The 25,794-nt window shown below is 34.4% G+C and overlaps 3 protein-coding genes across 14 annotated transcripts in view; 2 read left to right on the forward strand and 1 right to left on the reverse strand.

The window, feature by feature from the left end:
- The first annotated feature begins 278 nt into the window (after positions 1-278).
- On the forward strand, positions 279-12,967 carry LOC111018545 (cell division cycle protein 48-related / CDC48-like protein). Its single transcript, XM_022294665.2, has 12 exons — positions 279-505; positions 659-714; positions 1,559-1,836; positions 5,304-5,393; positions 5,514-7,325; positions 7,410-7,598; positions 7,731-7,873; positions 8,832-9,077; positions 9,924-10,110; positions 10,266-10,331; positions 10,423-10,675; positions 12,398-12,967. Exons 3-12 carry the CDS (start codon positions 1,621-1,623, stop codon positions 12,796-12,798), a joined length of 3,603 nt encoding a protein of 1,200 aa, XP_022150357.1. The 5' UTR covers positions 279-505; positions 659-714; positions 1,559-1,620; the 3' UTR covers positions 12,799-12,967.
- A 2,696-nt stretch (positions 12,968-15,663) lies between these two features.
- Positions 15,664-20,034, forward strand: LOC111018594 (uncharacterized). Of its 7 annotated transcripts, none has more exons than XM_022294749.2 (10): positions 15,664-15,826; positions 16,222-16,403; positions 16,580-16,763; positions 16,855-17,030; positions 17,811-17,878; positions 18,015-18,116; positions 18,289-18,444; positions 18,780-18,904; positions 19,442-19,489; positions 19,638-20,034. In XM_022294749.2, exons 3-9 carry the CDS (start codon positions 16,609-16,611, stop codon positions 19,485-19,487), a joined length of 828 nt encoding a protein of 275 aa, XP_022150441.1. In that variant the 5' UTR covers positions 15,664-15,826; positions 16,222-16,403; positions 16,580-16,608; the 3' UTR covers positions 19,488-19,489; positions 19,638-20,034. The 7 variants fall into 7 exon arrangements, 6 of the variants coding, with proteins under 6 accessions (XP_022150441.1, XP_022150440.1, XP_087982929.1 ...); XM_022294748.2 differs by having other exon boundaries at positions 15,665-15,826; positions 18,780-18,899; XR_015792377.1 differs by having other exon boundaries at positions 15,667-15,826; positions 18,289-18,512; positions 18,780-18,899; positions 19,638-19,729.
- Positions 20,035-20,900: 866 nt separating this feature from the next.
- The window catches only part of LOC111018541 (uncharacterized), a 30,271-nt gene continuing 25,377 nt past the window's right edge, over positions 20,901-25,794 (reverse strand). For 5 of the 6 annotated variants that reach the window (XM_022294656.2, XM_022294657.2, XM_022294654.2 and 2 more), the window contains 4 exons: positions 25,688-25,757; positions 23,900-24,078; positions 21,797-21,863; positions 20,901-21,283 (listed from right to left, as the gene is read on the reverse strand). In XM_022294656.2, coding sequence (XP_022150348.1) covers positions 21,135-21,283; positions 21,797-21,863; positions 23,900-24,078; positions 25,688-25,757 — 465 coding nt within the window. In that variant the 3' untranslated portion in view covers positions 20,901-21,134. Of the gene's footprint in view, positions 21,284-21,796; positions 21,864-22,479; positions 22,773-23,899; positions 24,079-25,687; positions 25,758-25,794 lie in introns of those variants that run through there. The other variant, XM_088126441.1, reaches the window with a different exon arrangement.

Raw genomic sequence — 25,794 nt, forward strand, 5'->3', positions numbered from 1 at the left:
GAGTTCGATCCCCTACTCCTACATGTTGTACTTAAAAAAATGTCGATGTAAATAGGTATTTAAGAAAAAAATTATAAAATAAAAAATTAATAAAAATATTAATATTAGTATTTTGTTGTCATATTAGTGCTATTTTCTATATTTTGTCTATTTTTGTTTTTGGCTACACTATATAAATGTCAATATTGAACCTTTAAACATGCAAAAATCTCGATGGATATCTAATATATATGTGCTTACAATTTTGAAGCGTTCCGGGTCGGGTCGACAGTAGGATCCGAGTGCGATGTCATCGACGGCCCAATAAGGGCCCGTAAAAGGACGGCCCACGAAAGCCCTAGCTGTGGCCATGCACTCGCTCTTCCCTCTTCCCCGCAGAGAGAGAAATTTTATTTTTTCTTCTCACGCCAGGCTCGATCTTCCCCCAGTCTTCGTCGTCTTCCTCGCATGGAGCTCGCTCACTCAACGTAATTTCTGCAATTTCAATCTGTTTCAACCACCATCGGTACCTTCTCCACACTCCTCCTCTCGTTTTTTCTTCGTTTCTCTCTCCCCATATTTCAATTGTTCGTTCATTTTCAGCTCGGAGAATGTTTACTACTGTGTGGTGAAAGTTGATCAGACTGTTTTTTGTTGTTTTTTTTTTTAATTGTTGAAGGCGGCGTGTTGCTGATGCTGGGGTGACAGAGTGGAAGCGTGGCAGAAGGAACCAAGGTTTGTTTAATAGCATGCAATGCAACTGCTGAATGTCTGCTATTATATATGCTTGCTCAAATGCTTAAATCATGGACAATATTTGGTTGATGAGAGATATTGCGCGGTATTTCGATGTTTTAAACTCATAATTAGCTTCTTATTCGTGGAATGTATGGTTCTTCGTAGCAGTCATACCATTAAGTATATGATCATACGAGGACATGAAAATTATTAAGGAAGTAAACACAAGTGATTAGTGGAGTTTGCACCTTATATATTTGTACCGAATCTCAGGTCCAGAGGGGATATTACTAGTGCACTTCAATTCAATGATCAAATCTACAACATTATTACCTCTGATAACCATTATTTTTAGGATAAGATTGACTAGAATATTTTTGTTACTGATTGAAGAAATAGATAGGCATAAGATTGAGACGTGCCCCTCTAGTCATGGTTAGGAATGTGGGTCTTGTGTAATAATTTGTGCCGTCTAGGTCTAGTCTTGGTACCTTTTCGTTGTTCATTATTGGGCTTTAATTACCTTTTCTATTTGGCTAATGGAGCAGAGGATATGTTATTGCACTTCCTCACCCTTTTATCATTGGTAATGTCTTGGTAACTTGCAAAATGTAATTATATTGCATAGTGGTTTTCTGACCATGATGTTGGTTGTATATCTTAAAATTTAAGAGATTATTCTTATGGAAATGGTTGTTTTTTTTTTTTTTTGAAAAGAACAATTTCATTTATGAGATGTAATTACGGACAACAATGAAAACGAATGTTGACTAAAGCATTTTATTATATGTTTGTTTTCCAAGTCATTGGCTAAAGATTGATGAGGTTAATTACTTGTCAGGTTTTGTCTTCAAACGCATTCATGGGAAATTCTATCAATCCAATCTAGCTCTTGCATCACCCATGTATCCGAAACAAACTGGTTTAGGGGATGGACCAGTCTCCAGCCCACTACGCACAAGTGCTCGACCGAGGAGAAGGCCAATATCATATGGTCGTCCATATGTATATTATGGTTCTTCTACAACCTTCAAACCCAACAAGAAAAGGACACCAGCTACTAGAATTGCCAAGATGCTTCGTCCGAAGAAGCAATCCGTGCCTACTGCAAATGTTGTTGTGAGAACTACATCCTAGATCTTATTTCAATTCAAAAAGTCTCATTGACTTTGCGTTCAGCTAGAATAAATACTTGTTTAAGGTTAATCTCCTAGTTCCAACCATTTGAAAGATAGACGATCTTGTAAAAAAAAACACTCTTTGGAAATATGGCTGGATGGGAGAAAAAAATTTGAAAGCCAGACTCTCTTATATTTTTTTTACATTACAGCCAACTAAAGAGGCTTTTTGGTAATCTCAGTTGCCTCGAAAGAAGGATACTTGTTCCCTTTTATATTTTTTGTCTTTTTGGAGGAAGGCATCATCTTTAGAGGATTATAGGATTATGAAAGTGGAGTATATTATCTTTAAAATTTATTTTGAGTAGGTAGTATGGGTTGGCTTGTCTACCATTGGATGATAAACTGCTATGATAATATCTTCAAATGATATTTTGTATTTTAACCGAAGTGGTGTGTTTTGTGCAAATGGGAGGCTTATCTATTGATCACTTTCTTGATTGTAGTTACATGCTAACAGGAGCATTATTAATCCCCTATTATGTGAAAGTCTATGTTTTCTGTTTCCTTTGGTAGGTAGTTTTTTGATGGTCTATGTCACATTTGACTTGAAAGGAATATTAGTAGCTTGGAGGTGTAGAAGGTGTTTGGGAGGATCTTTTAACCTCACCCAATTTAATTCCTACTTTTGGGCTTATGCCTCATAAGTGTTTTTTTATGGGTGAACTTCCACCACCTTTTGTGTATTTTTATTTTTTTTATAAGAAACGAAACTTTCAATATCAAAAGGGAAAAATACAAAAGGAGGGTTATGATATCCCCGAATGCCCAAAGGTTACAAAAAAGACTCCCAATTGGCAAACATTTGAGTCACACCATAATTACAAAAAGGTTTATTAATAGAAGACCTCGAGGATACAAAAATTTGAACAAGCTCCCAAAATATGGCTCTATTGGAATCATCTTTGGGAAGATCCTTTTGTTTCTTCCATACCACACTCTCCACAGCAAACTAGCCACCGCATTGGACCATAGGATACTCGCTTGGCCTTTAAAATGTGTCCCAACTATGAGCTGAAGATACATAACAACTCTGCTCAACAAGCAGCTATGAAAGGGCAATTTAAAAAGAGGTGGGTTAAGTCTTCTCCACTATTTCTACAGAGAACACACCAATTAGAAGAGAGGTTCACTATGGGCATCAATTGCCGAAGTCTGCAGTATGTCATAAGCCTCTTTTTAGCAAAAATCCACTAGAATACATTAACTTTTTTGGAATTTCCAGCTGCCAAATAACATTCCCAATGCTAGGTTGCATCAATGCCTGATGATTAACTAGCTTAGGCATGAAAGATTTGAGCCGTCAAGAGTCCAGACTTTTACATCTTTATGATTGGTGGGAGCAAAATCTGCCAAGGTGTTTGAGAGTTCAAACCATTCCTCCACCTCCAAGCCTGAAAGATTTCTTTTGAAAAGTAGGTCCCAACCTCTTTGATTTTCAAACCAACATTGAGCTATCACCTGCTCTGAGTTGGTCACTCTAAATAATCTAGGAAAAGCATTGAGAACGTAGGAAAAGCATTGAGAAGAGATCCATTTAGGAGCCGTAGGTCTTTCTAAAAATGCACCTTATCCCCTTTGCCCACCTTGATTTTGTAAAATTCATCTGCATTGAAGTAGCGTTTGAGGACGTTAACCCATGAACCTCTGTGATTGCATCCTCCTTTAATAATCGGTCACCACTCATGGGATAACAGCTGGTCTTTGCTAGCTATAATTGATCTCCAAAGGGGGTGTCCCCTTTTCCATTAAGGACCACCATCCCTATTTTGCTAAAAGAGCAGTATTTTTTGTAGCCAAACGGCCTAAACCCACTCCAATCTAGTAGGCATAGCAGTAACCTCCCTACTAATAGGATTCCGGCCTCCTTCCTCCTTGTCGCCTTTCTAATAGAAGTTCCTGATTAGTCTTTCCCCAAGTATTTGAAGATTGAGAGGAAGTAGGGGGATGCTCGAAAGGACTTAGGTGGCCATCGTTAATTTGCCTCCTCTCGAAAGAAGAAGAGATTTCCAGCTTGGCAATTTCATTGCCACTTTCTCTTCAATAGTCTCCCAAAAAGCCAACTTATTAGCTCTACCTCCTAAAGCATACCCAGATAAGAAAAGGGCCAGGAACCTACCTCACCGCCCCAGTGGACAACACCTCCTCTTCTTTTACGTTCAAACCAACCACCAAAGATTTTGCCAAGTTAATCTTTGTGAGACCTCGGTTGTGAATCCATTTTCCAGGTGGGGTAGAAAGGGAAGTAACCACAACGGTTAAGGGGAGAGAGAGCATCCTGTATGGAAGTTAGTTGGGGAGTGGGGGGGGGGGGGGGGGGTTTGGACCATTGTGTAGGGAATAATAGGTTAGGGGCGTTTTGGGGGAGGGGTGCTTTTTGTCTTTTGGCTAATTGGAGGTCATTTTTTAGCTCCCTAGGTTGGGATTGCTCTCTCTCCCGTTTCTGTATAATCTCATCAATGAAAGTGTCCCATGTTTCTAATTAAAAAAAAAACCTTGTAGTTTTAATTTTATCAAATTGAAAATTCTGTCTAAATAAATGGTGAAAATGAAATTAATATCCTTGATTGGTGGTTATGTAGTTCTGAATTTGATGGTATGAATTGGGTCTATTAATTAAAAAAAAAAAAAAATCCTGTTGATTGCTTGAGTTTTTTTTTTTTTTTTTTAATTTTTTCTTCTGAAGAATTGTGGCTAACTGTAGGCATTCTTTTGGAAAGATCAGGCTATTCTGTTGGCTACTGATCGTTTTACCTATGTAGAATGCTTTTTAGTAAGATTTATTATTTTTGGGGGTTGAGTTTGGCTACACTTTTACCTGCTTTATGTTGTGGTTACATTTTTATATTTTCATGGCTTGGTTTGGGTATTTCTATGTTTCTATTTTTGGCGTTTATGGTTGAATATAATGTGATTTTTTGTTTAATTGACAGATAGTTTTCTTATTTGGTTCAGGGGAGGTGTTAATTTCTAAACTTATTCAAGTTTAAGGTTTAATTTGATGAAAATTGATTGATCAAGATTAAAATTGACAATGGAGTTCCTTATCGCCGTTATTTAAATCTTATTCCCCTAGTCTAATTTACTCTAATTGGGATGTTTTTATGGCAGTGTTTTAAGTTTTAGCTTTATTTTTGTTTCAAGGTTTGCTTTCACTCTTTCGAGAGTTTGTATTTTGAACAATTTTGTTCCTTTTCATTATTTCAATGAGAAGTTTGTTTCTTGTTGAAAAAAAAATAATAATAATAATAATTGACTTGCTTGGTAGAGTATGAAAAATGATAGTAGACTGTAAAAGGATTTTTCTTCTTTTTTAGTACAAGTTACTATATGCCTTTTCTATATAGGATTCTTCTCTGTTGAACTTTGGATCTCAGAAGTTTATATTTATTATGTGTGTCTTTGCAGCCAGCTGAAAATCTTCGGCGTTCTACAAGACAAAAAAGGAGGCGTCCAAATTTTGGTGGTTACACTGATTCTGAAGATGGAGACTTCATGGTGAGACTTAGTGTTGTTTCGATACTTCTTTTTCTTCTTTGACTTAACTTCGATTTGTTTGATGTTTTGAAATGTATTACGGAAATATAACCTAAACTGAAGCTGCATAACTTGTCACAGAATCCCAAGTATAAAATGTTGAGGAGTCGGAGGGATAGTAACTCAAACAAAGATGTTTTTTCTTCTCCAAAGCATAAAAAGAACATGGAGAACAAACCTACTCCTAGGCGTGAGGGATTACGACCACGTCATTCACGATTAGTTTCTAGAGAGAATTTGAATTCAGAATCTGATGATGAGCCTGGTAGCTCAGAGGATAAAGCGAGCCAGGATGATATGGAAAATGGGAATGATATTGAGGATAATGATGTGGATGATATTCAAAATGATGATGAGGGCGAGCCTGAGCCTGAACCTGAGGACGAGGGTGAGGAAGATGGTGATGATGAAGGAGGTGAAGAAGAACAGGAGGGACGAAGAAGATATGATCTCCGAAATCGTCAAGATGCTCGGAGACTCTCTATAGGTGAAGGTAAACCAAGACCAAGATCTCCTCGTCGAGTTTTACATCAAGGGATGGGGACTAAGGTTGGAAGAGATGTTAGGAGGGGTGGATCAAGAGTTCATAAACGTCGTATGGCAAGGATTGAAGATTCTGATGATTCTCTTCTGGTTGATGAGCTAGACCAAGCTCCTGGTATACCATGGGCTCGAGGTGGAAGTAGATCTGGACCACCTTGGCTGTTTGGAGGATTGGATATGCATGGGACGGCATCTTGGGGGTTGAATATTGCAGCATCTGGTTGGGGTCATCAAAGTGATGCATTCATGAGTTTAACTTCTGGTATTCAAACTGCTGGACCAAGCTCGAAGGGAGGGGCAGATATTCAACCAGTACAAGTTGATGAAAGTGTTAGCTTTGATGACATTGGTGGGTTGTCAAAATATATTGATGCTTTGAAGGAGATGGTATTCTTTCCTTTACTTTACCCAGATTTCTTTGCAAGTTATCATATAACTCCACCAAGAGGGGTGCTGTTATGTGGTCCTCCAGGCACTGGGAAAACATTAATTGCTAGAGCACTAGCTTGTGCCGCATCAAAGGCTGGCCAAAAGGTTAGTTTCTACATGCGGAAGGGTGCTGATGTTCTAAGCAAGTGGGTCGGTGAGGCTGAGCGACAACTGAAACTACTTTTTGAAGAAGCACAAAGGAATCAGCCCTCTATCATATTCTTCGATGAAATTGACGGGCTCGCTCCTGTTAGATCTAGTAAACAGGAGCAAATTCATAATTCCATTGTTTCCACATTGCTTGCTTTGATGGATGGGCTAGACTCTCGTGGGCAGGTTGTATTGATTGGAGCTACTAATCGGATTGATGCCATCGATGGAGCCCTACGCCGCCCCGGTCGATTTGATCGTGAATTTAACTTTCCATTGCCAGGTTGTGATGCACGTGCTGAGATATTAGCCATTCACACACGCAAATGGAAGAATCCTCCTTCAGAGGAGCTTAGATCAGAACTTGCTGCTACCTGTGTAGGTTATTGCGGTGCTGATTTGAAGGCCCTCTGCACGGAAGCTGCCATTCGAGCTTTCCGCCAAAAGTATCCTCAGGTTTACACTAGTGATGACAAGTTTCTAATAGATGTTGAGTCAGTCAAGGTTGAAAAGTATCATTTCTTTGAAGCCATGTCTACAATTACTCCTGCTGCTCATCGAGGTGCTGTAGTGCATTCTCGGCCACTATCTTCTGTAGTTGCACCATGTCTGCAAAGACATCTCCATAAAGCCATGAATATTTTATCTGATGCCTTTCCCTTAGCAGCATCATCTGAGTTGGACAAACTTTCCATGCTTTCTTATGGCTCGGCAATTCCCCTAGTGTTTAGACCTCGACTTTTACTTTGTGGTGGCGAAGACGTTGGGTTGGTAATTATCTTGGAACCTCTTGATATTTTCCTATGATCCCTTTGGAACAACCAACTAAATGTACTTACTGTTTTAGTTTTACAGGATCACCTTGGCCCTGCAATTTTACATGAATTGGAGAAGTTTCCTGTTCATTCTCTGGGACTTCCATCATTGCTTTCTGATCCTAGTGCAAAGACACCTGAGGAAGCACTGGTACATATATTTGGTGAAGCAAGAAGGACTACTCCATCGATACTCTACCTACCTCAGTTCCATCGTTGGTGGGAGACAGTGAGTCGTTAGTCAAGATATTTATATTTAATCTTTAATCAATATAAAAATAAATTTAAGTTACTTTTTTTAGTTTGCTACTGTTCTAAAGTAATTTATTATGCTGAGTTGGTTCATTGGTTGACATTTCAGGCAGACGAGCAATTGAGAGCTGTTTTATTGACTTTGTTAGAGGAGCTACCTTCTGACCTACCCATATTACTGCTCGGAACATCCTTAGTTTCACTTCCTGAAGTTGATGAGAAAGCTTCCTTGATTTTTCCTGATCGCGTGATGTATGCCTTCATTTACTTTGAATGAAATTATTACTATGAAATCAAACTTTGTTTTCTTATCATATGATACATATTTTAAAACCAGATCTTTTCTTGCTTCTAAAGAACTTTGAAATTATGTTATGGAACAAACTAACAGCTATCAGCTTAATTTGGTCTTTGAGCTCCTTACTGTGAGACTCCCTTGCTAAAGCACTTTAATGCGCCTGAGGCCCTCATTTTCAAAATTTTTTAATGAATAATCTATGAATTACTTTTTAGAAATCTCATTTTTATCCCTAATTAAATACAAAAGCTCTATATTTTAATTTTTATTATTTCATTATTCAATATTCATAATACTATATTTACCATATATAAAACATTTGTTATGTGCCTCACAAAAAGAGCCGTTTATTTTCTTTGCACTTCTCGCTTAAGAGTTAAGCCCTTAGCTCATTAGTGCACCTCACACTTTAAAAAACTCTACCAATAATGGGCGTCCTTTTTTGTAATTATTTTTGGACAGTTCCTGTGTTTTTGTATGGCCATCTGTATTTTTATTCTTTTAAAAGTGGTTTATTAAGGAAAAAAGAACTTGGTTGTTGGTTATAAAGAGATGAATAATTTCATAAGGCTTATTCTTCTTTTCCCCGGGTGAATATACAATAGGAAATAATCTAAAGTTTACTTGGTGTATATGCTGACTGATTTGAAGAAAATGATGAATTAAATATTTTTATGTGAGTTGATTTGGAAATTTAAGATTTGTATGCATACACTATAAACAACCACGATATTTATGTAATTCTTTTTTATGTCTCTTCTAAATCTGATAATGTTTTGTTGATGGTATCTATCTTTTTGAATCTTTTTGTATGAAAAATTATATCGCCTGATGCATTGTCTTTCTGTTCATGAAAAATTTATTGTGCCTAATAGTTTTTTTTTTATTTAATTATTTCTTTTTAATTAGCAGCTATCAAATCAGTCCTCCATCCAGTGAAGATAAGTCTCTGTTTTTTACCCATTTAATTGAGGCTGCTTCCTCAGTTTTGCTGGAGGGTATGGAGAAAAAAGTGCTGGTGTCTGGATCCCTTCCTGAACTTCCCAAGGCTCCAGTAGTAGCCAGTGGACCAAATATTTCTGAGTTAAAAGCCAAGGTAGAGGCTGAACAGCATGCCCTTCGGCGTTTACGAATGTGCCTTAGAGATGTTTGCAACAGGTGAGATGGACTTCACTCGTTCCAGTATTACCTATGCTAAAATTAACATCATTTTATTATGTATTACTGAGCCTTATTTGCTGCCTTACAGATTATAAGTCAGTCACTCTAAAAAGTTATCTTTATTCTTTAATTTTCTTTTCAAGGCACATTATCACTGATTTGTTGGGAGCTGATTTATTGTAGTCTGCATACTCTCTTGTGGCAATTTCATTAGATCATCTTTGAGAAAGTAGATTACAAAATAAAGAAATTAAGAGTGAATAAACTTAATTTTTAAAAATGGAAATCTAAATCAGAATAGTTATTGAACAAATGAGCCCTTTACCCGTTTTGACTCTTCTGTTTTTTCAGTACAACAAATATGAGGTGTGGGGATTTGAACCTCAATGCCTCATGTTGGCTTTTGACTCTTCTGTTTTCGGCATTGGGGTAACAGAATTCTCTTTCATACAGTACAAGAATTGATCACCCAAATTTAGGAACAAAAATATTCTATTGGGTTTCAGCATTGTTTGCTCATTTTTTTTATGACCTGGAATTGTGCCTTTTTCTTTTACAGAAGTCCCATGTATGTGTTAAACACGTGGTAAAATTTTAAGAAAAATGTATCTGAAGGAAAAAAGGGGGTTTGAGCACAATGGTTACTGACCTTTGGCAAACAAGGGATCACAAATCATCTATCTCACTTTTCAGTTCAAAAATTCATTGGGAATACCATTTATAGGTTTTATTTTAATTTACTTTTAACTAGTCTTCAAGAGGTTGGCAAATTTCAAGGTTTTGATAGAACAATTTGCTATGTTCTTTCATGTAACAATTAATCTTGTATTTCATGTTTTGCAGGATTTTATATGATAAAAGATTTAGTGTCTTCCATTACCCAGTTCTGGATGAGGAAGCTCCCAATTACCGCTCAGTCGTCCAGAACCCAATGGACATGGCTACATTGCTTCAACGTGTTGACTCTGGGCAGTACATTACATGTTCAGCATTTCTACAAGATGTCGATCTTATTGTTTCTAATGCGAAGGTACTACTTTTAGCAAAAGATTTTTTTTGAAACCAATGTTTTTGATTCTCATCCCCCTTCCCAACTTTAAAAAAAAAAGTTCACTTCTACTGAGCTTTTCTGACCTATGCCTGTTTTTGAACATTGTGTTCTTATATGCCTTGTATTTGTTTCAGGCTTACAATGGAGATGATTACAATGGTACTAGGATTGTTAGTAGGGCTTATGAGCTTCGAGATGCAGTAAGTTTGTTTGTTTGTTTGTTTGTTTGTCGTGAATTTCTTCTAAAGTTGAGTGGCCTTATCAGCATGGGTATCTATATCCTATCCACAGGTGCATGGGATGCTGACACAGATGGATCCTGCGCTGATTGCATTCTGTGACAAGATATTTGCCCAAGGTGGTCCATTGAACATGCCAGAGGAACTTGGGGGAACTATGTTTCGATCAACCCCAGTTGTGCAGCTGGGAGCTGTTACTAGAACTAGTGCTCGATTGCGTAATGTCCAGCCAGAGGTTGATTTTAATCGAAGTTATGAGGCATTAAAACGGCCAAAGAAGAATGTCGATACTGCTCATCATGCAGGTACTGAGATTTAATACATGCCAATTAAAAGTTCACTTTTTATATATTTCTTAAATTAGGAAATGTTGAAGACATTCTTCTGCTTTTTTTTTTTTTTTGAACAAGATACGGACTAAAAAATAACCAAAATTATTCAAATGATACAATCATACAACCTCCCAAGAAGGGAGAAAAATGAAAGAAAGAAAAGAAAAAGAAAGAACCCAAAGAGGAAAAACAACCCCAATGAACAAGATGTGGATAAAAAACAGAAAAGGGAAGAAAAGCTTTAGATAAATCCGGAGCTTCAAACTTTCAGAATAAGCCTCCTGCTTGCAAGGAACCAGCTTCAAAAAGAAGTTGAGGATCTTTAACCTCAGGAACATCTTAAGAATAACTCCAAGAAACAGGGCTTTGTATTCTGAAAAAATATGGCTCAAGCTTACTATCACGAACAGCTTGAATCTCAACTTTGTCCTTATCCAAGCTATGGTTTTGCTTTTGGTTATAGGTTCAAATCATAGTGCCTACTTTCTGCTTATTTAGGATATTAAATGTTCACTTTAATTTTATTCAATCACATGGTATTTTGTTACATTTGTCCAAATTCGTATTGTTTGGCCCAAACACACAGTTGTCAAGAGAAATTGAAAATTAGTTTTTGAACACTATTCCCAAACGTGCTTTTTATGTCTGAATGGATATATCCAAAAAACTACTTTTTGAAATGCCTTTTGAACACTAGTTTCCACCCGTGGTTTAGAAGTTTTCTTTTTCATTTTACATCTACTTCTGGTTTTTATATATTAAAATTCATTAGAATTTGAGTGACTAGTTTGAGTTGATTATTAATGGAGTACAATTACAGAAGATGACAGAAGCGTCATGTAGAAGCATTTGACCTAGCTTTAAAGTACACGTTCTCCCAATTCCTATTCTTCTCATTGAATATTATTTGATTTCTCTCCCATAAAGCTCTCAAAATATAGATTTGATACCATTCTCCCTTATTAACTTGTTTTTCTAAACCCCTGATGGCAAATAAGCTGTTCCTCATTCGTGCTTGCTGAAACTAGTAAAACTCCTTCTGAGATTAAACAAGCCATATAGATCATTATGCCAGGTTTGTTCCTTCCAAAGAGAATATCCATTAAGAAAATTTTTGACCCTTATTAGGTACTTTTCCTTTCCAAGCTTGACCTCCTGCTTTCAATTGCTGATCCTGTATCTGCAAGCTTAGAAAATATCAAGGCTTTGATGGTTGGAGTATATTACATATCTTAGGAGCCAAATAAAAGTCGTGCACGTTTTTTGGTGAGAAAAGTGAAGAACACTCTTTTGGTGGTCTGCTTTTGGTTACTTAAAGAAAGTGGCTTCAGCCTCAAACACTCGAACTTCGATATTTATAAGAATCTACACCTCTTCGTAATTGCAATCCCTTCGCTCAATACTTAGCATAAGACCCAACAAATTGACTATCAATATTAATCGGAACATTCAATATATCTCAATGGTTGTTCCCTCTAGAATTGGTTTGTACAACCGAATTTTTACATTTCTCTGTCTCGGACTTCTTGTCGGGACTTAACTGGTTACCCTGATTTTGGCTCGTGGGCTATTTTTAATGGTTTTGAGATGCAATTTAATTGTTGAAAACTTGGTTGCTCTTTTGGCTTTTTGTTGCTATATTTTCTTTCCTTGTCTTTTTGGTATTCACTTTTTGACTATCAACTTTACAAACAGAAGAGAAACAACCACCACCTCCTCCAGCGCATCAAGATTCTGTTGCACCGAAACCATCACAGGAGCCCGACACAAACGAAGTCAGTCGTGAAAGTTCAAAAGCGTGTTTGGGCAGTGGGAATCAGTGTGAAGCTTCTGGTGGAGAAGCCTCAGATCAAACAGAATGGAACGGTTCACAAGACGCTTCGGTATCGGATTGCTATGTTTCAAGCCATGTCAAGTCAGTGAAGAAAGTTTTTGTGGAGCGGACCGAGAAGTACGGGATTCCGGAGCTCGAAAGACTATATACTCAAATAATGAAGGGTGTTTTCAAGATTAAAGGTAAAGGAGGCAAGGATGATCCTAAGGATTCAATTTTGAAGTTTTTGTTGAAATTTGCGGAGGATGAATCTAATTTCTGATTATTATTATTATTATTATTATTACAAATGAATCCTTAACCCCCACCACCACAAAAGGAAAAAAAAAAGGTTAGAAAAAAAGAAAAAGAAAAAGAAAGGTTTCCTTTATTAGGTTTATGTAAAGTCGGGAATTTCATTGCAATGGAAATCTGTTGAGTGATTCTCTCTCTCTCTCTCTCTCTAAAATTTGTGTTTGGTTTAATGATTAATTATGTTCTAATGGTTTCACTGTGAGATTGTAAGTGGATTTAGAATGATAAAAAATTTGCTTTAGAATTAGGAGGAAGCTGAGTTCAGTGAGAGATAAAAATGGGAAATTTGAAATTTTGATCCCTCCAACAATTTGAATTTATAATCCCATTTTGAAAAAAAATTAATCCATGATCCCACTTTTCCTTATTTATTAATAATTTCATAATTTTTAAATATAAAATTACCGTAGTACCCTCATGTTTCAAAATCAACATCTCCCTCCACAAATCTCTTTACAAATCTTTTATTCCCTCCACAAATTTCTCACAATAATTAATTCCAACCTTAAAAAATCTAATTTTTAAGAAAAATATCTAACTCAAATAGTAAATTAAAAGTTTAATATGGAAAAAATAAAAAAAAACTTACATAATTACATAATTTGTGCGAATTTAATTACAAAAAAGACAAGATTACAAAAATCTCGGGACACTATTGTATTAAATGCTCAAGGGGAGAAAATGCACAAAAAAAAAATTTCTGGAATTTGGGATCCCGGACCGGGATTGCAGAAACCCGGACCAGGTTACTATTCGGTCCGAGATTCTGCAATCCCAGTCCGGGATGGTTCAATCCCGGACCGGGATCCTTCTAACCCGGACCGGGATCCTCCAATCCGGGATCCCAAATTCCAGATTTTTTTTTTTTTTTGCATTTTCTCCCTCTTAATTCTAGTTTCTTTTAGCCTTTATTGTCAATTAAATCTCGGTCATTTAATGCAATTTTGGCATGACATTTATGAAACCTTAATTTTTTTTGTAATTAATTCCGAACAAATCTTATGCATTTATTCTTGGATTATGCAAATCTTTTTTTCACCCTAATTTAGTTGGAGAATTTAATCTACAAATTTTTTTTTGTGTAGATTCGTTTGTTATAAATTAATCTATATTAGATTTATATTAGATTCAAAATTTAAAAAAAAATGCTAAGGGTTGAGAGAAGAGATTGGTGGATAACTTAAAATAAATAAGGATATTTTGGTAATTTTACAAAGACAAGAAGTGAAAAGGGGTCACAAATTAAAACAGTAGGGGTCACAAATTAGTTTTTTTAAAAAAGAGGTCAAAAATCCAAATGAATTATATAATGGGGTTAGAAACCCCAATTTCCCGATAAAAATGTTGCCTTTTCCAGTCTTTTTTAAGAAACTTCTTTTTAGAATATCATCAAACAAATGCAAATTCAAGAGTCTAGATTTGAGGATTGATCAAATTGCAAATTCATAAACATGAAAGTAATAATTATTCCATTTTTCTATAAATGTATAATAAAAAATTGGAGTGCTCCTCGTCAAACGTATTTTAACTTTGGACTTATTATAATTGAGCTCTTAATTTTGTTCGTATGATTTCAGGCTATAGTGTCGGTCCGTTCATTGATCCATTCCCTAATCTGTCACATAATTTATTATTGATATACTTAATATGAAATATATTAATCACACTAAAGGAATAATTCATTTTAGATCTTCGAGTTAAAAATTTTGGTTTTAATTAACATGATAGATTTCATTTGATATCACTAATATATTTGATATCACTAATATATTTGATATTTTGTAACTTATATAATTTAATATAAAGTATACCAATAAACTAAATATATGAATAATCGGCATATCACAATAAATTTTTGGGTTCAAGTTTTAAAGATTTTGTTCAAAGTAATATTGTAAATTTTCTATTTATATATCAAGTATAGCAATGATATATTTCATATTAGGTATATTACTGATATAAATTGATATATGTAATAGGAAGTACATCAATCACAATAAATATATTAGTGATATATTTAATTTTCGGTATATCAACGCGATGGTTTTTCTCATTTTTAGAAAATCGCCAAATTTTAGAGTATCACCGACTTTGAGTTGGTCATCTAGTATTTGCTATATTTACAATTAATTATTTGCTATATTTACCAATCGTCCTATAAAATTTAGTTAATTTGTCTACATAGTTAATAATTTGCGTGATCAACGATATTGAAGCAAATAAAATGATATTATCTTCGCTATATATAACTTATCTGCTTGTCACAAAATGACCCTCTTATCACTACCTATTGTTTATTTTCTGAATAGTAACAAAGAATCAATCGAAGAAATGGATATTCTGACTCAAATCTATAACGAACATCTTTACCCTTCATCGTAAAACTCTAATTTTTAATTTGAAAGATCGTTAATAATTTGGATAAGACAAATAAAAATATCAAGATGCTATTATTTTTTTTAAGTGATATTATTTTGTTTTTTAAAAATTGAGATATTAATAAGATGAAATTATTTTATATAAAAATTTAAAAAATTTTCTTATTAAAAAGTTTAAACTATATTATTTTTTAAAGAAAATGATACTGTTTTATTTTAAAATTATAATTATTACAGGGTGTTAAATTTTTTAGATCAACATGTCGATATTTTCATATGTCTATAAATTGGATATCGAGTGAAACAGTATCATGTACTAGAAAAAAGAAACAAAGAAACAATATAGTATAAAAAAAATATTAAAAAGATATTACTTAAATTATTTAATGATGAAATACTTATTTGTTGTGTTTTTTAAAAAATAAATTTCTTAAAGTTTTTCATTCATAAAATTTGAGACGATTAAAGATGGAAATTTAAGAAAAACCAAATGTTTCACAGTGATAGGAAAAACTGAGAGGAGCTGAGAAAAACGAAGAGCTACCAAATTTCTTGAAAATATTTTCGTCTGATCTTCATCTGGTGACAGTTAACGAGAGTCTGATTCCACGATTATAGGTAATTTCTCTTCCTCCGTAATCTTCAATTTCATCTCATCATGTCTGAAGTTATCTAGGTTTTGATGATCTCGAGTTCAAATTGTCGTATATGATATGATTCCCGAACGCCATGGCCCTAAATCGCCTTGCTCCCTCTCATATTAGTTTTGCGGACTCCATGTTTTCTTCTCTGCCCCTTGTGCCCTTATATTAATTTGCGTTTTTGTTTGGATGATTTTGCTTGATTTCACCTTGCTCATGCTGTCTATTTGGCTCTTGGTAGCCTTGGTTCAATTTCTATTTAAGAAAAATCAGAATGATAGAAATTGGAGGGGACTTAGGAATTTCGTATAATTTTACCTATAAGCAACTTTCGATTTAGGATTAACAATTTATCTCTTTCTCAAATCTCAGGCACATCTCCGGCGAGCAGACCGTCCTGCGTCGGTGACGCAATCACGCACCGAATCCAGCAGGTTTGGCGTCAAGACTTGCGGCGGTGGTAGAACTAACACCCACGGAACGTCTCTCTCTTGCACCGGCGACTCACCCAAACACCGGATGCAGTAGCTGCATCGGCACGACTACTTGTATAGGTACTGAATATGTAATTTAGGAATGCATTTTTTCAAGGTGGCACCTAGTATGGTTTATAACTCTTGCTTTTGTTTTTAATTTGACTTCAGTTGCCGTATAGTTTATGTATTTGAATGTTTCTACACTTGGTTCCTCCTTATTTATATGCTCAATTCAATAATCTCACTTGTAACAGTTTATTTGTAATGGAACCATGTTCCTAAGATGACATCTATCAATGATCGATCATATTTGCAGTTCTCGGCATCTATGTTTCCATCTCTAAGCAGGGCAAGTACAAGAACAAACATGCACTGCTTCCCAAGGAGTTTCGCTACTGCTGCATCCCCTATTGTTCCAATGCAGCATCCATCTAAAATGTATGAATGAGATGGTTATTATTATTTGAATGTGGATTGTTAGAAATACTCTTTAGTTAACAATATTTCAATGTTTATATCTGGTATGCAGGGAAGCCCATATCTGGTATATCTTACCTGATGAAGTAAAGAGTACACGTCTTCAGAATCAATATTTAAATATATTATCACCGGATGAAAAAGAGAATATTATGAAAATGGATGGAGGGGAGCTTCAAAAAAGAGCCTTGCTAGCCCGTGCTTTGGTTCGCACTTCCATTTCAAGATGTAAGTCTTCTTATCTCATTTGTAGTTTATTTTTAGGTTAATTTACGCACTCAGTCCTTAGGGTTTTTAGCATGATCTTTAGGGGGGTGGAGGGAGATAGAGGGTCTGTATGGGATCTTATTAGATTTAATGTTTCTTTGTGGGGCTCTGTTTCTAAGCTTTTTTGTAATTATCAAATTATCAGATAGGTTCTGTTCTTTTGGATTGGAAGCCCTTTCTTTAGGTAGGGCTTCTCTTTTAGGACTTTTGTTTTTGTATGCCTGTGTATTTGTTTTTTATTTTCATTAGTCTGAATGAAAAGTTCGGTTTTTTATAAAAATAAAAATAAAAAAGTTTAAATTTAGTTTCTATGGTTTAGTTAAACCTCATAAATCGTCCCTAAAACTATCGTTTATCCACCCAAAAAATCAACCTATTTTCTTCTAGTTTTACTAGCCTTGAATTCTAATATAGTAATGACAAGTATGATTGGTGTGTTTTAAATAAACCATAGAGACCAAATTGAAGCTTTTGAAATCATAGGAACTATATTGAACTAAACTCAAACCATAAGGACTTAATTAAAACTTTTAAAACTATAGATACCAATTGAAACTATGGTCAAATGGCCCAAACCATAGGGACCAAATTTATGATTTAACCTTTTTTCCCCCTAATATTTTAATACTTGCACAATGAGATCTCCTAGGATGGCGGGACACGGTGGTATTATCCATATATTTTAAATATTCCATGCAAATATTTTACCGTTATGCTTGAAATATGCTATTTTCTTTCTAGATCTGACACATTGTCAAATTGATCCACAAGCCTTGAAGTTTAAAAAGAACATGTTTGGGAAGCCTGAGGTGATTTCTCTTTGTTTCTTATTTATGTGCCGATTACGTTCGACTTTGTTTACTAGTTAAGGATTTTTGTTGTTGTTCTGTTTAACTTCATTTTTTCATTTATTCATATTGATTTGATATGTCGTATAATGAATAGTTAGACTGGCAAAATAGCAGCGAACAGTGTCTACCACCATTGCAATTCAACATCTCACATACTTCATCCTTGATAGCATGTGGAGTGACTCTGAATTCTTCAGTAAGTGTACTAAATTTACATGCACAATGCACATGCATATTTGTTGCTTATGCAATATCTACTTTGTGTTTTGGTCTTTGAACTTCCAAAATATCTACATTGTATTTTTTTCTTTCGAGTAAATACTTTGTATTGTCAAACATACTTAACTGGTGTGGTATTTGTAATTCAGATTGGTATAGATGTGGAAGAGAAGACACGAAAGATTAAAAACGACATCGTAGCTTTTGCTAAACGATATTTTTCTCCGAATGAAATAGAAGTTTTATCTGCTATTTCAGATCCTGAAAGCCAGCGGCAGGAATTTATAAAATTATGGACTCTGAAGGTGAGCACGGTTGCCCGAGCATCCATGAAGCATCAATTTTCTACTTGCAGCTGCATTAGAGATTTTAGGCAAGTCTGAAAAACAAAGTACAGGTTACTTTATTCTTTTGTTGTAGTGAATTTTATTAGAACTTTTTGCATCAGAGATGCTGCATGTTCTTTTGCTTCTTCCAATATTTTCTACTTCTAAGCTATAATCTGGATAATATTGATTGATCATTGGAAATTTCTGACAGTCTACGACTCTACAAAGTCCCTTATGCATTTGAAAATTATTTTTTCTTCATTTTTCTTTTTGTTGATGTAACTAGAATTCATATAGAAAAACTTTTGTAGGAGGCATATGTTAAAGCGTTGGGTAGGGGCTTCTCAGCTAATCCTTTCAAGACTTTCACTATTCAGTTTAACACAACTGCTGGAGGTTCATGTCTTCCTGGGTGTATAACGGATGACGAGGTAAGGTATTCATCAACACTTGAAGTAAATCTGAGAAAAACAGAAAGATTTGAAATGGAGGGCAAATGCGAACTGCTGTAATTGTTTAACAAGGTTTTTTAGGTTAATAAACATGTTTAGTCCTACTTTCAATCATTTAGTCCTTTTATCTTTAATATGTAATAATTTAATGCTTGTAGTTTAAAATTTATAACAATTTAGTCCAAAAAAAAAACTTTAATAGGTAACGATTTAATTCCTGCCATTTATAATTTGTAATGGTTTAGTCTTAACTTTTATAAAAAAAGTTGTCAGGTTGAATATGATTCTTTAGTTTGTAGTAATTTAGTTCCTCTAGTTTAAAGAACACATTTTATCTTGAGCAATTTATAGATCTACTTTAGCAAGTAACAAATTTTCCTTCTGGTGAATATACTGTACCTGTGAATTTTCCTAAATGTTTTGGGCTATGTTTCGCTAGGCTTCTGAAATAAGTGTAGAGTCTTGTGATGATCCTGGGAACTGCTCGAGAGATCTGACGTTTGCATTGATGGAGTTGTCAGGTTCTCATTATGCTGCTGTTTGCTTGGAAAGAGACAGAAACATTAGAGGTAAAACTCACTTCTTTTACTAGTACAAGGAGTGGAGCAGAGATTTGAACCTCCGTCCTTTTAAAAGTTTACTAATATCTTGACTAGTCAAGCTGGTGAAATTCAATTTGTGACATTTGACTATTGCTTGTATTCCGGTAATGTACAGGAGAAGCGAGTTCTCCCATGAAGTTGAACGTGTGGAGAACAATTCCATACGTGGAGGATGAATGTGTTTCTGGAACTGAGGCAGCTCTGCCGATCAGTGGCTTTGCTTAATCAAGTGTAAAGTTTTCTTTAACTTGAAAACATGCAACACGGTTGGGTGTCGCTCGCTCTCAAAGATCGTCGATACAGAAAGGAAAAGAAGACATTACGGTTGAACTTATCTAGAGCTCTCATTTGGAATGAATGGGACACTAGGATTTTTCAAGACAAAGAAAAGTCCTAGGAAGACCTTTTTGATGTAATCCTTTTGTTGACTCTTTAGGGGTGCAAAAATGAGCATCACTTTTGTAATTACAGCTTAAATTTTCTCACATTCAATTAGAGAAGTTTTTGTAATCCTTTGGGTGAGTTTGCCCTTTCTTAACATTTCATCAATGAAATTATTTTCAATCCAAAAAAAGAAAAAAAAAAAAGAGATGTGATACTAGAGTTCCATTACAATCGGCATACTCAATAGTTTAAAAGTGTCTTCAATATTTTGGTGGTAAGGGCTTGAGATGTTTGTAGTTACTCTCGAGTCTGAGTTTCCAGCTTCGGTTCTAAAAGTGCTTTTAATGGGTTGGATACAAAATTTTCATTTGTTCAAAGACATAAACTTCGGAAGGAGTTAAAAGAAAGAGGAAGAGGGGCTGAATTGGAAAAATGAAAATTCAATATTTGAATGAAACACACCAATAAACCTTTTAAAATCATAGCGAACTCGTAATTCATATAAATTAAGTACTTTTTTTCTAATTCTATCTTCTACCAGTCAAAAACTTAATAGTGATAAGCAAAAGATAATTCTATCTTCTACCTGTCAAAAACTTAATAGTGATAAGCAAAAGATGGGTGTCGGTAAACATCTTATCTAAAAAACGTTTTTATTTTCAAAATTCAGAACTATTGTTCAGATAATGACGAGGTACATGTAAAGAATATTACCTTTGGCATAATTGCATCACAAGTCCAAGAAAAAGCAATTTCATTTCTTCTGCAAACAAAACAAAACAAACTTCAAAAAATAGTTTCCAAATGAAGCCTACCTTCAAATTTTGGCCAATATCTCTTATGGATGTTTGTAGAAATAGATCACAAATTGAAGAAATTGTTAGAAAAATTACGTATAATTTTTTAAAAATTCAAAATCAAAATCAAACGAATCCTAAATTGGAAAAACCAACCATGAACACAAGAGAGTGGGATGATAACAAAGAGAACAAAATTGAACACAACTTCAAATAGTTGTCTTGATTGCTCTCCAAAACCTTTCTTTTTTAGGTTCATTTGTTCCATCAGCAAAATAAAAATAAAAATTATAATAATAATAACCCTTATACACCTAGGGTTAAAAGAAGTGTTGGAGAGCATAAGTTTGTCATTTTTGGAGGGCACAAAAGATAACCATTACAGGCAAAGCCATACTACAAAATTCTACATTAAAGGCCCCCTATAACTACTACTTGCGCTGGCTTGCTATACTCCATAGCTGACCTAACATCTTCGTTGCAGCCGATGCCCTCGCTTCCCGTGGATTCGAACACGTCTCGCTGCAGCTTGAATACTCAAAATCCAGCCCTTTTACAAATACATTAGCTTGGAATCCACCTTCAAAAGAACAAGCAATACTATTCCATATTAGTTGCTGACTAATGATTTCAAAGTGCAAGTACTGCATCATCAGACATGCACATATAGAAAAAACCAACCCACCCCAAAAGGCAGGACCAGAAAAAACAGGAGAGAGAGAGAGAATGAGGCAAAAAATTTGCAATCCATTGTACTCGTTTTAAGTAAATACTTTATACTTGTAGAATATTTCAAGATCGAAGATGGAGAGTCCACCCTATAAATCGGATGAAAAAAGGAAAATTTTCTATTCTGGTATGACTATTGTCAGCCACGCCAGCATCATTTAGAAATGGTGGAGTCCAACAATATTAAAAAATTATATGTGGATGGATGGGTACGTCCTACAGAACTACTAGAGATTTTCCCAGCAATATATTGGATAATTCGTTTCATATGATTTACTTGAAAGACTTAATAGTGAACATTAGAAAAGAAGAATTTAATGTTTCTCCATCAGTAATTAACCAATTGAATCTACAAAGATTTTACCATCTGACGACGAAATGCTGTAAACTGGCAATATCCAATTATTTTTATGACATATAGCATCCAGTTCCTGCCAAGTCAACAGATCACGATTAAAACTATAACTCCAAATGCAAACAAATGTGGAAGGAATGAAAGAAAAATGTATAGCAGACTACCAAATTCTCTTAAATGCCTGTATGCAATATTTAACATTAACTGTACATTCCAACAGCACCATTTTAGACTGTCTCTGAAACCTTATGCTAATTGCTTTTCGAAATTGAATTAGACTGTCTCAATATATTTATCATGCAAGATACAGTTCTAGTTAAACACCTGAAAAATAAAGAGGTCAATACACAATACATTTTATTAACCTAAGTTGGCCATACATAACAAATAGTATCTTAGCAGCAACCTCAACTGCATATCTAAAACAATGGCATTACAACTTACAAGCTTTTTTATGATCCATTCACTGCATCCTGGGTAAAATGTGAACATTTATTACTTTCAGGCCATCGCGACTTGACATTAATACTCGTGTCCCTCATCAAAGAAAGGAAAGTCATTCAAGAAAAAGAAGTCCATGTGTATATTACTGTTTAATTTGAAGAACCTAGTTGGCAGAGGGATCAATTAAGCCAATTTCAAAAAAAGTTCAAATTACAGGTACAAGAGATCAAGTTTCAAGTTGAAGTCTCTTAAATTTCGTTTTGGTTTTTTTTTTTACAACTATCATAAACAAAAAGTATAGTATCAACACCGATATTATTACTATACACAAAGAAAGAGGTGAACCAAGCACCTTACAAAACTTGAGGACCAGCTTATCTCCCTATACAAACTTCACACAAGATTCCTCTTCCCTCACACTTGCATCATTCCCCTACATAGACAATACAAGCATGGTCTAACCTAACTAACTTTCAAAGGATACATTTCACTTTCTACCCCTCCTCACGTACACTCTTACTATTGGAGGCCTAACATCATCCTGAAATAGAAAGATAAAATTTGTATTGACAACAAATCTCATATACTAAGTTTCAATTTTTTCTTTTATGAGGAACACATTCTTTCTATAATAAATAAATTAATAAATTTAAAAAAATAAAAAATCTATGAGATAGTAGGTGCCCGTTCCCAGTTACAAAAGATATTAAGAGAATGCTCTACAGTAAGAAGTCATAAAAATAGAAATGTCAGAAGTCTCTTCCATATGAGACGGACCATAAAGAAGTTCAAAAAATAAAATAAATAAATCCCAATATCGCCAAATGTAGCAAACAGCTGCAAAACTTTCACAGATTCAGGGGTTAACAGTGTTATCTTGCTGATGAATTGTTATACTTGTATTAACCACAAAAACCTTATTTTACCCGAAACTGATGACCAGAAACTCCCAAAACTGATAGCCTCTAATAGTAGCTGGGCAATTCTATTTGGTCAAATTCTTAGCAACAAAATCCTTTTTTTTTCTATACTGTATCTCATAAGTCAAAACCCCAAACTCCCTTTAACTTTTTAACTTCACCACTAGGTCAACCAGGGTAATAACTTCCCATCTTCCTTTCATTATAAGATCTTAAATAACAAGCCTAAAGGTTTTCTTACTAATGGTGTGCTCTTTCCAATATTTTTGCAAATTACTCTTCTAGCATGATCTACTCTAATTGGGAAGCTTTTATTGCTCCTTTGTAATTTTCACTAGTGTTATCTTGCTTATGACTGTATTTTATTTTATTTTGTTTTACTTTCTTATTTTAACTTTTTTGTCTCTTTCACCTCTTTGGAGTTTGTATCTTTAAATATTTTAGGTTCCTTTTCATATATCAATAAGTTCGTTTCTTGTTCAAAGAAAAGGTTTTCTTACTAATGATCACAATAATATATGTTATAGTGGTATCTCTATGGAAAAACAGAAGGGGCCTAAGACATAAGTGCCATGGACAACACTAAGACAAATAAAAAATATTTTTCTTTTCCTATATCAACGAAAAGTTGTTTCTTGTCCAAAAGAAAAATATATATATATATTAGGACATAAATATACCATAGACACAACCATGCAACTACACTTGAATATGAAGAGATGTAATATCATTATCACGGCTCACCCACCTGACATGGACTTCGTACACAGAGAACTGCTTCTGATAATCTCTTCCTCGTAACATATTGAGATGAGCAGTTTTCTTTAAAGCATTGATAAGATCCATCTTCGGCAGTATTTCTTAGACATACATCATTACAGCACTCAATCACAGAATCCAGCTTTATAACCAAATCATCTTCATCACCTTTAGCAACCAAAATATGAATGTAATTCAGATATTTTCTTTGGCTAAGTATGATGACTTATTGATTAACTCGATCGTACGGAAGGAGGTCAAAATAAAATCTAAAAAAAATTGAGGATCAGAACAGAATAAGAAAGCAAACCAATGGAACGAAGTAAAACTTAAATTTCAAATTTATGGTAAAAGTCTTTTTGGAAGTGTTTTCAAGGCACTTCTTTTAAATGCTTAAAAAACACACCCAATGATGTAAGCTACATGTACTTTAGTGTTACTTAAAAATTAAAAACAATGATGAGTACGTAGATTAAGAGAAGCACCCAGTACATGTTTTTGCTAACAGCACTAATACACTATCAAACACTTTTCTTTTATCTGAAATACTAGGATGTACCAATAAAAATTTTGAATTTCTTTCAGTACATATTTAAATTTAATTCTGAATTTCTAATATTACTTGTTCTAACTTTACACAATTCATCGATTCACAAATATTGTTGAAAATTTAGCTCAATCTAAATATCAAACAATTTAGTAAAAGCAATATTAATATCAAATATCAAATATTTTGATGCGGACATGCGATGCTATACTGCGACTACTAAATTTATACATTTAATCTAAGTTTCAGACTCCAACTTAACAACAAGATCAAATACTTAAGACTCAAAACGTGACAGGGTAAGGCAAGAAAAGAAAGAAAGAAATGTAGAGAGCAAAAGAGAAAAAGAAAGAAATTTTTTTTTTAATATAACTGATATTGCATATTCTATTACCATGGAGTTAGTAAGAAAAATATTATGAATCATGTTAGTCAATAACAACCTAAAGAAAAATTGTTTACACATGTATGTACCATATTTACAACATCTTAAAGTTCAATATTACTTTATAAAAAGAAATCGCAAAACACTAAGTACTATTTAGAAACTTACTTTTTGCAGAAATTATGAAACACTTTGACACAGTTTTTTTGCATAAAGTGTTGTTAAATAGAACACTTAAACACGAGTTCAAACATGCTCCAACTCTTAACCCAAGTAAAAAATTTATTGACTTTTTGCATACTAATCCTTCCAGTTTCAAGCATAAGCTTTTCAGAGTTATGGTAACAAAGAAAGAAAAAAAAATGCCTTTTTTTACGCTATACACAATGCATGGTCTTATTTTGCGAAAGAAAATAGATAGCACCTGCAAATAACATTCACCAAGAAAATAGATAGCACCTGCAAATAACGTTCACCAGACAAGGGGAGTGAAACTTTACTGCCATTGGCATCCCAGGATCCTGATGATCCTTAGAAAAGAGATCATGACGATCCTTCAAATCTTAGTCTCAAAGCAATACTGAAAAATAATTTAATCTTGGGTGCAGCACGGGATTATAAGACCATAAATGATAGATAGTTGAAGGTGCAACTCAATAACGAAAGTTTTGTAAGGTAACCGGAGAGTTCATCAAGTAAAATTGAAGCTGGACAGAGGATTGCTGGTATTTGGAGAAGGATATTATCTAAATTTCTAAAGGCTTTGTACTTGAAACATGTCAAACAAACAAAACAAAACAGGAAGAACAAAGGGAGGGAAGAGAAACAGTGCATCAAAACCATACCCCTTAATATTGTCTGCACCTTTTTATCACACTGAGCTATCTCATCTTCAATGATGCGCTGCTGATGGGACTGCAAACAGAAGGAATGGGTCAAAATAACGATTATG

Source organism: Momordica charantia (genome assembly GCF_013281855.1).
Source record: "Momordica charantia cultivar OHB3-1 chromosome 7 unlocalized genomic scaffold, Mcharantia_2.0 BLBB01000007.1, whole genome shotgun sequence".
Classification (NCBI taxonomy): Eukaryota; Viridiplantae; Streptophyta; class Magnoliopsida; order Cucurbitales; family Cucurbitaceae; genus Momordica; species Momordica charantia.